Raw genomic sequence first — 14,075 nt, 5'->3', positions numbered from 1 at the left:
TGTATTTAGCAGAAAACTGAAGAACAGAAGACTGATAGCTATTTGTTTTCTGAGCCGGAGTAATTTCGGTCATAAAATATGATATAGTCAAAAAATCTCATACAATGCTTAAAGAAATGGAAAACTAAATGAACTACGATAGAGCCATTACACATCAACATACTCGTAGCATTCGGGTCGGTAACATTTGATAAAAAGACAATATCGTCTAGACGGAGAAAGCTTTCGTTAATCTGATAGGGACAAGTGATTGAAGTCGGTTGCATTTTATGTTAACAGCACGTTTTATTGCAATGCTCTCGTAATCATTGTGCTTTTAGTGTTCTCTTATCTTTTGTTATATTACTGCGAGTTACTTACAGTTATTACTTTATTTGAAGTATTTTTATATTATTTTTATTTCGAATCGAAACATTTTTTGCTATTATACAACGCGAATTTGAATTTTGATTACGTTTGAATAATGTGTATCTAAACCGTCAAATAATTTATTGGAATTAAATACAGAAACAAATAGAATATATCAAAACAGACTCTTAGGAATTCTAAAATAATCGATTGGGCTAAGTTTTAACTGACAAACAAACAATAAAAAATAACACAGCGTCTTTATATTTTATGTCTATGAAATAGACGATTACGTACGATTTCTAGAAAGTTCATTATTAACATTTCAGTCGACGACTGTCTCTATTAGAACAAACAACTATGTAAGCATATTTACGGATTGTGTTTATCTAATTTGCCAACGAACAAATACGTTAGCGTTTGACAATGCCCGGATTAGATTAAGTCGAGGTAATGTAATGTACACACGGCATATACTTCTAATATTTGTAAAATACATGTATGGATAAGTATACATATTTAACAAAGAGCATTATTATGTCAGATAAGTCCTAACAATGAAATGATAAAGTATGGATGTAATAATGATAAATGATGATTTAATTATATGACACACTAGCGGTCCGCCCCGGCTTCGCCCGTGGTACATGTTTACGTTTTCTCTCCATAAGAACCATCCTCGTACTTCAAGGAATATAATAAAAAAAGAATTATCAAAATCGGTTCAGCCGTTCTCGAGTTATGCGCTTACCAACACATTTTGCGATTCATTTTGACAGATTGAAAGTATTTTCGATTATTCGAACGCATTTAAGTGTTGTATATTTTCTTTTACACTATAGCAAATAACATCTCAGGTTACGAAGTGAAACAAACTTTAAAATATTGATAAATTAAACGGTTTAATTATAGAAGGCTATTCACATGTTTTCAGCAACATTGCGCTCACCAATTATTTTCCAATTTATTCCCATTTCGCGGGAATCGTGAAACACGAGAATTGTTATCGTTTTTATTTTACAAACATTTGAAGTTCACGTTACTTAGATTCCTTTAAAATTGTTCATAATCATTTCCATGAATAATTTCTTTGTGCGAATACAATGAAAACATTAGGTGGTAATCTATAGGAATACAATGACCTCACTTTTATTATTGTAGCGTAGACTTGACCTGACTTTACCTTGTATAGTAAATGCTAAGTAGATTAGAGTGACCTCACTATTTACATTTTAGGACAAAGAATAGAGATTACTTTGATTTTGATTTCATTTCATTATGTTGTCCTTTCTATACCATCGCTTTATTGGGTGTCCCTATCCAATTTTCCCGTGTCTGCTCCTATCAAGTCGCGAGTAGTTATCCGTGTTTTTTCCAATGTATGGACAATACATTATAGTGCCATAATATTATACTGTCGTTCTTAATTATACTTTTATGGCTTGTCTTTCATCTAAGTTTTACCGGGATTAAAAGTACCAATATTTTTTTACTTTTATACATGCCAGTCTACATAATTTTATTTCAATTTAGCTGTTTTGTGTAAGCAAGAATCACTGAAACGGATAAATATGCAAGCTTTACCAGTATAATAATATTCATACGAACGAAGGCTGTTAGCATAAGTTCTTCTTCGATTGATGTCGTATTAGTTCCTTTTGACCAATCAGTGGATTTTGTAGTATTAAACCACAGATAATATAAAAATATACTACTAGGTACTTATTCCGTTTTATTTATACCTAATATGCGTTCAGCTTTTGCATAGTAAATTTCTTATTTTAGCTTTATTTGCTGTATCGATTTCGCTTTACTATTGGTAATTTTGTAATATTTTCCACCTAACATTAAGTAGGTACCTACATCTTCCCTAAATACAAGCACTACAAATATTTGTTTTTGTTACCGCCGCGCCGTTCAGAAACACGTTTCAATTAAGATCACAGGTATGGTAGGGTCACTCGTGTGTCCAATTTACCTTTCTAGATATAAACGTCAAGTACCGTAGGGAGAGAACTTGACCTATATCTATATTACCATGTAACTATCGAACCTTAACAGCAACACATGCTGGTTTTACTCGTGAATATTGTATCGTATTATGTGTGTAATTATTTATGTAATAGTCCTTGTGTTTACATAGTATAGTTATTTGTAGATTGATGAGTATTCATATTAGTTTCAAATAAAATTGTATATTAAATACAAAAAAGTATGTGAATAAAATGAAAATGAAGATAAATTGTGCTTCTATCTTATCTATCTTTTTATTCATAACGTTCTATTCATAAAGGATGTTAGAGCGATTTTATAAAACTTTAATATAGATATCGATTTAAATGGAAATTGATTGTTTAAAATATTGATTTGATTGATCGTTGAAATATTTAAATATATAATAAATAGTCAATATAAACTGCGTCTGAGTATCGGTTGAACACATATGCACATAAATAATTCATACACCAGGGATAACATTTCAAGCTGAGGCAAAATATCACATTCAGTATTATGATTAACTGCGCAGAAATTCTAATTTCCCGCCAAAATTAATTAGTAGTGGGCTGACTGCTAGTAAATTACAACATAATTTCACTATGGTTGGCGTCTCATGTTTTCGGTTGTTGCATTCATTAAAGTATATTTGAATTTACAGAATAATTAGCGAATAACAAGAGCTGGAGCGTTTGTTTCTGAATTAATAGAGAATTGGTAACTCACGCAACCGTTGATTCGTTTTTGACATTACTTAATATAAGGTTGTTTTTTTTGAGAGTATAGCTCTTTATATTCGTCTTATAAGTCTGGGTTAGCTAGCTCTAGACAGTTAACGACGTACTATAGACAATAAGATACATATAATATGTACATAGTGTTGGTTATTGTTAAGTCGAGTATAGAACATTAGTGTCCCCGCCGTGAATAGTGTATTTACAACGAGACTATATATATTGCTGTTTTTAAATGAAAATTCAAAAGCTTTGCAGTTGTATGCGTAGATCCAATTGAATTTGATCACATTTATACATACATACATACATAGTCTATACCTGCCTGTATTTATAAACAAAATCTGTTCACCATGCGAGTGTAACTACGATGCTATTTGCCATAATATGATGATTAATTTAGATTTTTTTTTATGAGAGAGGAGGCAACAGAGCAGACGCGACGCCTGATGGTAAGCGGTCAGCGTAAGAAATACTACTTCAACGAACTTTATGGTGATTGATTTTGAAACTTGAACGAATTTTAAAAGAGATTTATTCATTTTATTATTTAACCAGATACACACTGTTGTACACTTTACAGCGAGCGTGGTCACGGGGAGACTAGTCTGAAATCGTCAAAAGTCGCCTAAAATCAAACGCAACATACTATAGTGATAATTTAAACTATCATATATTTCATGCATGTGTAAAAAACTAAGTTTCTATCCAACTTCGATCAGAGCACTGTCTCTTTGTCGTGTTCTCCTGAGACTATCGGATCCTTTGTTACTAAACTTATGTGTATTACTTTTGAAACACTAAGTTTAAGATCTAATCTTTGAACTTACCCTTTATTTAAACAAAGTTTGTACATATAGAAATTACTGTTGTTATTTCTTGGAATAATGCTATCATTCGATTTATAATATTTAAGGTTGTAAATATTTGTCTACGTTTATGCAATAATGCAAATAATAAAGCAGGTGATAAAAAATATTTTACTGGTTAGAAGGCTCATTATAATTTATCCTATAAAATGTAAATTTATCCTATAAATTTAAATGTAAAAATAATTTTATAGTTTGTCGTTTTAAATTACCTTGTTTTCATAAATGACCGTTATAATCTTAAACTATCTTTTAGAAATGAAACCATTTCCAATGCCTTGAAAATAATTTCCAAATTGTCTATTTGTCAAGGCTTTAAAAAAAAAACTAGTAACAACAAGCAACGGAGACTGCAAATGGACTATCTCCGATTCAATTTTCCTTCAAAATTACATCATGCATTTTATATGCTCTGTTTTTCACCTCAAATATTAAATATTCCTGATAGACTTGGATTCATCAATAAACCGATACATGCCAAGTCATGCAAGTATTTTCACTTTATATGCATCGATTTTTGATGAGCTTGTGGACTTAGGAATTATTAGTTGGTGTTTAAAAGCAACAACTACAGTAACATATTTTTGTGATATATATATGTGGGGATGGTGTAAATGAAAAGCCAAATTCGCCCAATCGATTTATTTCCCAGACACCGGTTACATATCAAAAATACATTTCAACAACCCTCCATTACATCGTACCAAAAAACACAAAGTCAAGTCATAGACAACCAAAAATCTACAGTCTACAGATAACATGTCCACAGATTAAATAATAGAAAAACACAGACTAAAAATAAAACTAGTAATCATGAAATACATCTTAATATTTTATCCTATTCCCACACGGTCATCCTGCAGAATCATCTGTCCCAGATGAGTCAACAGTCGCTACCCATGGCTTCATCATGTCAGCTGAGCTTGAGGTTCTCAGAGGGCCTTCACCCTGACCTATCTTCCTTAAATTATATCGTTCATTTCTCTTCTTCTCAATAACTTCATACGGGCCGAGGTATTTTGGATAAAGTTTATAACCTTGTACAAATTGTGTCCTTTTAATCGCTACTAAATCACCTACTTCGTAATTGTTTGACTTCTTTCTCCTTTTATTATAATTTTTAATGTTTTCATCCTGTATATTCTGAATATTTGCTTTCGCCATCCTTCTTAGTTCTTCACGGTCGTTGTAAAAATGTTGCTGAAACTCTTCTTGTATTTTATTGTAAATATCATCATCTTTATCATTCATTTTGATTCCTGTTAAAAGTTGGAAAGGTGACATCTTTATACTTCTCTGATATGTGTTATTCAAACATCTTTGCAATTTACTGATATGTTTATACCATTTTGTAGGATCGTCTGATGATAATTTGCTTAAAACTTCAATAATAATTCTATGTATTCTCTCAACTTGACCATTTCCTCTCGGTTGACCAGTTGTGATTGTATGATGCATAATTCCTTCTTCTTCGCAGTATTCTTTAAACATGTTGGATGTAAATGAAGTGTTGCGATCGCTTATGATTCGTTGCGGCGAGCCAAACGTCTGTTGTTGAATATTTAATTTATCTATTACTTCATTGGTGGATAGTGTCTTTGTCGGATAAATCCATGTAAACTTTGTGAATCCATCTACAACGGTAAGAATGTATTTATAATTTTTATTGGTGGATGTCAACGGTCCTAAATGATCAATATGGTAAGTAGACAATGGTAAATCTCCTTTATCTATTACATGTAGAAATCCCTCCTTCTTTCCTCTTTTATTTGAATTAAGTATACATTCCACGCAATTATCAATGTTTGTTTTAATCTTTTCCTTTAAATTCTCTATATAATAATTTCTATTTATTAATTCCTCAGTTTTAACACAACCAAAATGTCCGTTTTCATGATGTTTTCTTATAATTTCATTTTGCATTTTCTTAGGTACAACCATTAATTTATTTCCATCCTTAATCTTCCATAACATTCCATTCTCTAAAACATAGTCATCATAAGATTCCTTTTCTAATACTTTCTTTATTAGTTTTATTTGCAGATCATCATCTTGAGCTCTTCGCAGGCGTGCTGCGGTATCGGTAAGTACAATTATATTCTTTATAGGCTGTCGGCTGAGAGCATCTGCATGTTTCATCCTTGCTGCAGGCCGATGTTCAATCGTGTAGTCATATTCTTCAAGTAAGAGCGCCCAGCGAGCTACTCTCGGAGGTAAGTCTTTTTTCTGCAATGTCATAGTCAAGGCGGAGCAGTCTGTAACAATTTTAAATTTAATACCTAGCAAGTATACTCTAAACTTTTTAACAGCTTCAACAATAGCTAATATTTCTAAATAATAACTGTGATACTTTTTTTCAGTAGCGGATGTCTTCTTGCTCATGTAGTAAACGGGATGCATCTTATTATCTGTTAAACTCCTTTGCAATAATACAGCACCATATCCTTCAGCACTTGCATCTGTGTGTAGTTCTGTTTCTAAATTTGGATCATAAATCTTCAAAACTGGAGATTGACATAAAATAAACTTTAATTTCTGAAATGCTTTTTCACAGTCTAAGTTAAAATTAAAAACAGTACCTTTCTTTAGTAAATCAGTCAGAGGTTTTGCTATTAAAGAATAATCCTTTATAAACTTTCTAAAATAACCTGTTAGTCCGAGGAAACTTTGAAGTGACTTTATATTGTGAGGAGTCTGAAAATGTTCTACAGCGGCAATTTTCTCCACTGAAGGTTTAATTTCACCTTCTGAAACAATATAACCCAAGTAATTAATACTTTTTTGCATAAAATAACATTTATCCCAATTAAATAATAAACCATACTCTTCAGCTCTGTCAAATACTTTTTGTAAATTAACAAATCCTTCCTCTGCAGATTGAAACGGTAAAATGAGATCGTCAAGATATGATAGAACAATACCATCCATAATAAGATCCTGAAAAATATCATTAATAAATCTCTGAAAAACAGAAGGAGCAGTGCATAAGCCAAAAGGCATCTTAATGAATTCATATTGACCTCGTGGTGTTACAAATGATGTATACTTCTGACTATTAATATGAACATTCACATGTAAAAATCCATTTTTTAAATCAAGCGAGGTAAACATTTTTGCGTAAGTTAATCTGTCTAATTGATCTTCAATGAGTGGTAGTGGATATCTTTCTTTAATAATCTTCTTATTCAATTTCCTGTAATCAACACACAATCTATAGTTTCCATTCTTCTTTTTTGCAAGCACAATTGGACTAGCATAATCAGACTTACTTGTTTTTATTATTCCTTCATCAAGCCATTCTTTAATCTGTTTGTCAACAATGTTAAGCTCCAAAGGTGACAATCGTCGTGGATTCTGATAAACTGGTACATCATCGGTTAATAATATTTTAAGTTTTACATTTGATGCTTTAGTACATCTTTTGGGGTTATATTCTTTTATAATATTCTGTATTTTATTCTTATATTCTTTGTTTTCAATATTTGTGATATCTTCATTTTCATTCTCTAGCATTGTAAGGTGTAATATTCTTGTTGCAGTGATAGTTCCAGATTTAAAATTGATTTCTACTTCTTTCAGTACAGGATTTCCTAATATAATGTTGACAGGGATAGCGCCATCATCAACAACATAAAATAAAGTTTCAAAATAACAATCATCAATTTCAATTTTTGCTGTGAAAGATCCTTTTGTATAAATTTCCTTTTCAGCTATTCCAGTTAAAGTTTCTGTTGTTCCTGAACTATAAGATAACAATTTTTCACCTTGAATCTTCCTAAAATAAGACATAATTATTAAATTAGCATCGCTTCCGGTATCAATCAGGGCTTCTACATCAATATTATTTATTTTCAGCTTCTTGAAAGGTCTCACATCAATATTATTTTTAGTTGACATAATTTCCAAACTCTTTTTTATACTTTTAGAACATTCAGTTGATTTATGGCCAAACAAGTTGCATTTAAAACATTTAATGCCTTTAGTACAATTAGGCGACTCATGATCTAAATCTCCACAATTGAAACATCTCTTTACTCGTAGTGTTTTTTGAATTTTCATGCCAATGGACTTTGATACTGAATTACTTTGAATCTTATTAGGTGAATATGATTTTTTCTTAATTTCTGAATAAATGTCTAATTTCTTTCTGAATTCTTTAATGTTACAAGCGCCATATAAAATATTTTTGTTGGACTCACTGTCTTTAATACCGTCGATGACATATTCCATCAGGGCTTCATCTTCAACATTCCCAAGTACTGCAAGTTCCTTCATATGTAAAAAATATTGCTGATGAGTCTCATTCATCTTCATCCGGCGAGTTGAAAGTCTCTTGTGAACAGTTGCACTGTTCAACTTCTTACCAAATTCCTCACGGAGCTCAGACTTAAGTGTATCCCACGTGGTGGTCCCACTTAGTGAACGTAAAAATAGCTTGGCGGTTCCCGCGAGAAGCCGCTTCGAAAATATGAGTTTTTCTATTTCGCCCCATTGCATTAAAGAGGAAATATCTTCAAAATCTTTTACGAATGTTTCGATGCCATAGGCATCATCACCCGAAAATGGCGTCATTGATTTCTCTAAGTCATTGAAGGAAATACGCGGCGATGGTTCACCACAATCATCATCATCTTTTACTCGTTTCGGCGGCATGTTGAATAATGTAAATAAAAAGTTTTATAGTCTTCAAGTCGTAATCGTATAATCATAAGCTTCTTTAAATCTTAGTCTTCGTTCGTAATTCGTAAATTCTTAATCAGGTTAAATCACCGGCATCATAGTCTTCGTCTGTTTTTTCTTTATTCCACCATCCCGTATCCCGGACGAGCCCCCAAATTATGTGGGGATGGTGTAAATGAAAAGCCAAATTCGCCCAATCGATTTATTTCCCAGACACCGGTTACATATCAAAAATACATTTCAACAACCCTCCATTACATCGTACCAAAAAAACGTCAAAGTCAAGTCATAGACAACCAAAAATCTACAGTCTACAGATAACATGTCCACAGATTAAATAATAGAAAAACACAGACTAAAAATAAAACTAGTAATCATGAAATACATCTTAATATTTTATCCTATTCCCACATATAATTCAAAACATACAGTGCATTTTCAATTTAATTTTGGCACCATATTATACCATTGTTTTTGTGTAATACTAGATATTAATTTCTTTTTGCATATAATATAGAGTTGTAGACCATTTATTACACACTATAATATTAAGGTAACGAAAAAAAAAAAACTTTTAACCACAAATTATTAACATTTATAGTTTAATAGTCATCATAATATACCTACTCCAAATGTGTGAATTAATAATGTTTATTTAGCCTTCACATTTACATTTACAAAAAAACCCAAGCTATAAGGTTAAATTTCCTAAAATGTCGGTATTCTCAATGAATTCGACCCATATATTTTCTAAACATCCTTGAGACTAATTAAATAATAATAACGGAGTTTCAAGGCCTCTATTGTATCTATATTAAGGTATAAAGCTGAAGAGTTTGTGTTTGTTTGTATGAACGCGCTAACCTCACGAACAACGGGGTACATTGAAAAATATTTCGCTGTTAAATAGTCCATTTATCGAGGACGTCTATAGGCTAAAAATTATAAATTATCACGATTCGACCAATAGGAAGCAATCCAAGTAAAACCGCGGGGCACAGCCAGTTTGATGTACCTATTATTAATCAGGTTTCAAGTTGCACTGATAAAAACGTTTAATATCGGCTCGATCTTATCGCTAAAAGCAATTTTCTTTTAGAACGCTAAACGTTTAACATAATTATAACAAGCACATTCAGGGCTTATCTTGAAGCCTAGACAACAAATAGATTATCTAGACGAAGCTCTTTATTATGAATGGGAAGTAGCTACTAGAAACTAGCTACAGAACAAATGGTTCTTACACGTGTTTTTCTATTATTTTTACAAAAAAGTATTATGCAATTTTTTCTCATACATCTTTATGTAGTACATTTGATAAAACTTTGATATAATAGGGATTCAGGAGTATGAAAATGCAAACACTCTACAACAAACAATGGTGGGCTACTAATATATAAGTAGTTTTATAACGTCATTAAAATTAACTATAATTTCTCATTTTTCGTAGCACGTCGCCCATGCTACGATTCTTGTGGTTGATGGTTTTTAGTGGAATTAAACTTTCTAGCGTATCTTTAAAATATTTTGATCATTATCATAATTGAAAACACACTATATAAACTGTTCAAAATATTACGGGAAAATGAATCGTAATAATCGAAACGAAAACAATAAACACACCGGTGAAATGGCGCAATTCAATGTTAGTTACGACTCCTAACGGAGAATTCATTTCATTGCTCTTTAATTGTAATTCTATTTATGTACCACGTACTATGAATTATTGCCATAATAATAGGTTCAAGGTAAGCGGGCAATATGTTAAATTAACATTAACAACGAAGTCCACTCAAGTTAAGCGAACCCGGGCTAATCCTATTAGTCATTTCTCATTACATACGTCGACTGACCACATAAGGGCTCGGTTTCAGTCGATAACTCAGTCAATATGTAACAGTTTATCGTTGCATGTGGTATATAAATGAAGTAGAAAAAACCCTTGATAAAGTTCATACAAAAGTAAAAGAGTAACAATTCTCCAGCCTTTGTTAGGGAATTGAACAAGGAACAAGCAAATAGCTGTTCAATGTTCATCCGTCAATCTTTCTTCTTTCTTTTCTTTTTATTCAGGCATTTTGTAATTTAATTTTATATATTTTGTAATTACCTTTTTTCCATACGCAACAAACGTTTAAATTGTTTGTTTGTCAATATTAGAATATTGAACTTTTATCCTAAAAATACATCGTAATAATACAAATGGCATAAGTGTAAAAGCGTAGGTCGATAAGTGATGATCGATTTACGTACATATCGTAGACCTTTGTCTCTGACCCGATATTAAGTGTCCGAGACGAACCATTTTGCATGAAAATTGTATCGTTTACAATACAATATAATATTATAATACGAAAGACGCTCGCCCCATTCGATTAGAATGAGTAAAAGCAATAATATGTAACTTTGGAATAACAGGGTAAAAGTTGTTAAATCATTTTTACAATTATTAAGAAGAGTATTTTTTGATCTATTTAAAATAATAAGTAATCAACTGTTTATGGTTAGTATTACATTCTTATACATTTATTTTATTTTATTTTACTGATAAAAGTTTATTCAAAAAGTGAATGTAAAATATTTTTAATTTTATTGCAATATCCTCTTTGCTCCATATCTATACAATTTCACACACTTATCTCTGTTGAGAACATTGTAATGACTTACAAAGTAGCAACTATGCAGTCTAACTTTGTACTATATTGAACAAAACAAATTAAAACTACGTTATTCCATCATTTACAAGATAACTCGTCTATTCTAACTCTGCACGAGTAAAGCTAATCACTTGTGGTAAATTTTCAAAGGAGTATGATAATAACGAGACACAATTTCATACAAATAATACTTAATACTTATAGTATAATTGGACGATTTATGGGATGTTTTACGGTTAATCATAGAATCAGTTTTTAATAGACTTCAAAAACGAAAAAGACAAGGTTCTATGTTCGTCTATATGTATTTTTTTACGTGTAACTAACGGTTATTGTATTAAAACAAGAGGGAACGAATTTTTAAGTACCCTTGACACGCTGGCGCTTGTCTGTAGCAGAGAATACAATACCTGTAGTACCACCAAGCGCCTATCAATAGGTAGATAATATACTCAAACTGGAGTTCGTTAACCTTACAAGTATTTCATTTGGGTGATCGACTTTTTGTAATAAAATATATTCCAGGACATTTTTCACACACGGCACGATCTGATTCCATAATAAGCTTTCGCTTGTGTTATGGAAACCATATGGCTGATAAACATACATAATATATAATTTTAAATACATATATAGATAATTAAAACCCAGACACACAGCAAACATCTATGTTCATCACACAAATATTTGCCCCGGATGGGAATCGAACCTACGACCTCTGGCTTGGAAGGCAGGGCAACTGCCAACCAAGGCAACCGGTCAGTCAAAATAATATTATAGAGATTATTTATTGACTACTTCTGCTTGCGACACGATTGTGCTTTTAAATCCACTTAGTAAGTCACAAATATAGGAAGGAAACAAATATTTTCTTTATATTTAGTTTCTAAGAGTGGAAAATAGTGAACTCGTTTATTTATAGGTGTAAGAGTTAAGTACGAGTTAATCTATAGTTCGTGCTCTACCATTGAACGAGAGGCTTATCTGTAGAGATATTCATTAAGAGAATGCTTCTTAGCCTTAATTCCTATCAAGTATAGGTACATTAAAGTTAAACATTTCATATTAAAATTCATTAATATTACTGGTCTATAATAACATTGAAAATACTTTAAAGAATTTCGTAAATATTTTATTTGATAATTTGTTCTAATTGTTTTTTAATACTATCACTTGAAATATTATGTTTAAAATACTTGGAATTAATAGACCGTAAATTTTATATCAAGTAAACATTTAACTATATAGGTATACCTTAAATGTAGAGTATTTAAGGTATACCTACCTATTTAATATTGTTAATTAAAATAATGTTAAAAGATTCACGATTTACGAAAAAAAAAACATGTACTTATTTGTTAAATTGCCATTAAAGTCAAGCTAAAAAATTAATTCAACAAACAAGTATTTATTTAATTCCTAATATCCTACATGATTTCACTAATGAAAATGCGATAATCTATACTAATATTATAAAGCTGAAGAGTTTGTTTGTTTGTTTGTTTGAACGCACTAATCTCGGGAACTACTGGTCCGATTTGAAAAATTCTTTCGGTGTTAGATAGCCCATTTATCGAGGAAGGTTATAGGCTATATTTCACTACGCTACGGGCAACAGGAGTGGAGCCACGGAGGTGAAACCGCGCGGAGCAGTTAGTATTCAATACACAGAAGCTTGGATTGAACATTCATTGTATGGATCTTCCCAAGTGTGAACGGAGATAGAATTGATCGAATATTTATTCGCATGCTTTCATATTGGTATTTATTCCTGTTTTATTATTCGTTCAATGTATCTTTATGTTCTCTACAATGTATTATGAGTTGTAGTACTAACATTTGTTGCTTTACGCTTGTATGAACGATAAAGTTGGCGAATCTGTCCATTTCATCTAATGTTATATGGTTTTAATCTGCCAATACTACGGAACGGTGTGGTTTTAAAAATTAGAACTACATAGTATAAGTTTGAAAGTAACCTATGTTCTTTAGTTATATAGAAATTATACGAGTAATTCCATAGGATGACTCTATCGTATTGTTATTAGGAAATGAAATTATTGTTGTTGGTGTCGTACTGTAACACAGAGGTCATGTTTATTTGGCTTGGTTGAGAATTTTACATAATATGATAGGGTTGAAAAGAATTTACTTTTTTTTAGTGTCATTGTTAGAAAATACAATAAAAAAATGTGTTCGTGTACTAGTGTACACACGTAAGAAGTGAAACTTCTTTATGACCCAATTTTTAAAAAAATAATTTACTATAGCAACTTTACAGAAATACGTCGAATCACGCTTGGCAGGGATAAGAAAAAGATGGTGCGTAACGAAAAATGTCACGCGTAACGAAAAAATTTTACACTAAATTTTTTTCCAACCCCGATAAAGAAGTTTCACTTCAATTAATTTTGTTGCGTTAATAATTTACTTATTGAATTAAAATTCATATGAGCATTGAGCATGTCGTATTAGTTTGTTAGGCAGATCATCAGATATTGTATAGTATAACTAAAAACAAATATCAAGTATAATAACGGGCATGCTGTTTACTATCAATAATAATTAATATTGCATTTTGCTCATAAAATAGACGAAGATAACACGCTGCGTTCGCCCGTGTTACATGGTATTCATAGAAGCTATAAAAATAAATATTGATACGATATATATTTTTATCGTGCGATATAACGATGCAGACTAGCGTAGCCAGCTGGAAGCGTTTTAAATATTCCATCAAAAATATTTATTTATACTATTTTTAATATTATAAAGCTGAAGAGTTTGTTTGT

General features: G+C 31.3%; 2 protein-coding genes across 15 annotated transcripts in view; one reads left to right on the top strand and one right to left on the bottom strand.

Annotated features, from left to right (window-relative positions):
• Positions 1 to 14,075, top strand: part of LOC123698557 (small conductance calcium-activated potassium channel protein) — a 205,350-nt gene that overhangs the window by 10,126 nt on the left and 181,149 nt on the right. The gene's annotated exons all lie outside the window — the stretch shown is intronic.
• LOC123698556 lies at positions 4,758 to 9,032 on the bottom strand. 2 transcript variants are annotated; one of them, XM_045645221.1, is made up of 3 exons: positions 7,216 to 9,032; positions 6,526 to 6,693; positions 4,758 to 6,201 (listed from the first exon to the last, which is right to left on the bottom strand). In XM_045645221.1, the coding sequence occupies exons 1-3, from the start codon at positions 8,597 to 8,599 to the stop codon at positions 4,799 to 4,801; spliced, it is 2,955 nt and encodes a 984-aa protein (XP_045501177.1). In that variant the 5' UTR covers positions 8,600 to 9,032; the 3' UTR covers positions 4,758 to 4,798. The 2 variants fall into 2 exon arrangements, with proteins under 2 accessions (XP_045501177.1, XP_045501178.1); XM_045645222.1 differs by having other exon boundaries at positions 6,595 to 6,693.

The sequence above is a fragment of the Colias croceus genome, chromosome 16, assembly GCF_905220415.1.
Source record: "Colias croceus chromosome 16, ilColCroc2.1".
Classification (NCBI taxonomy): domain Eukaryota; kingdom Metazoa; phylum Arthropoda; class Insecta; order Lepidoptera; family Pieridae; genus Colias; species Colias croceus.
Note: the sequence above shows the minus strand (reverse complement) of the source record. Positions and strands in the feature narration are given on the sequence as shown.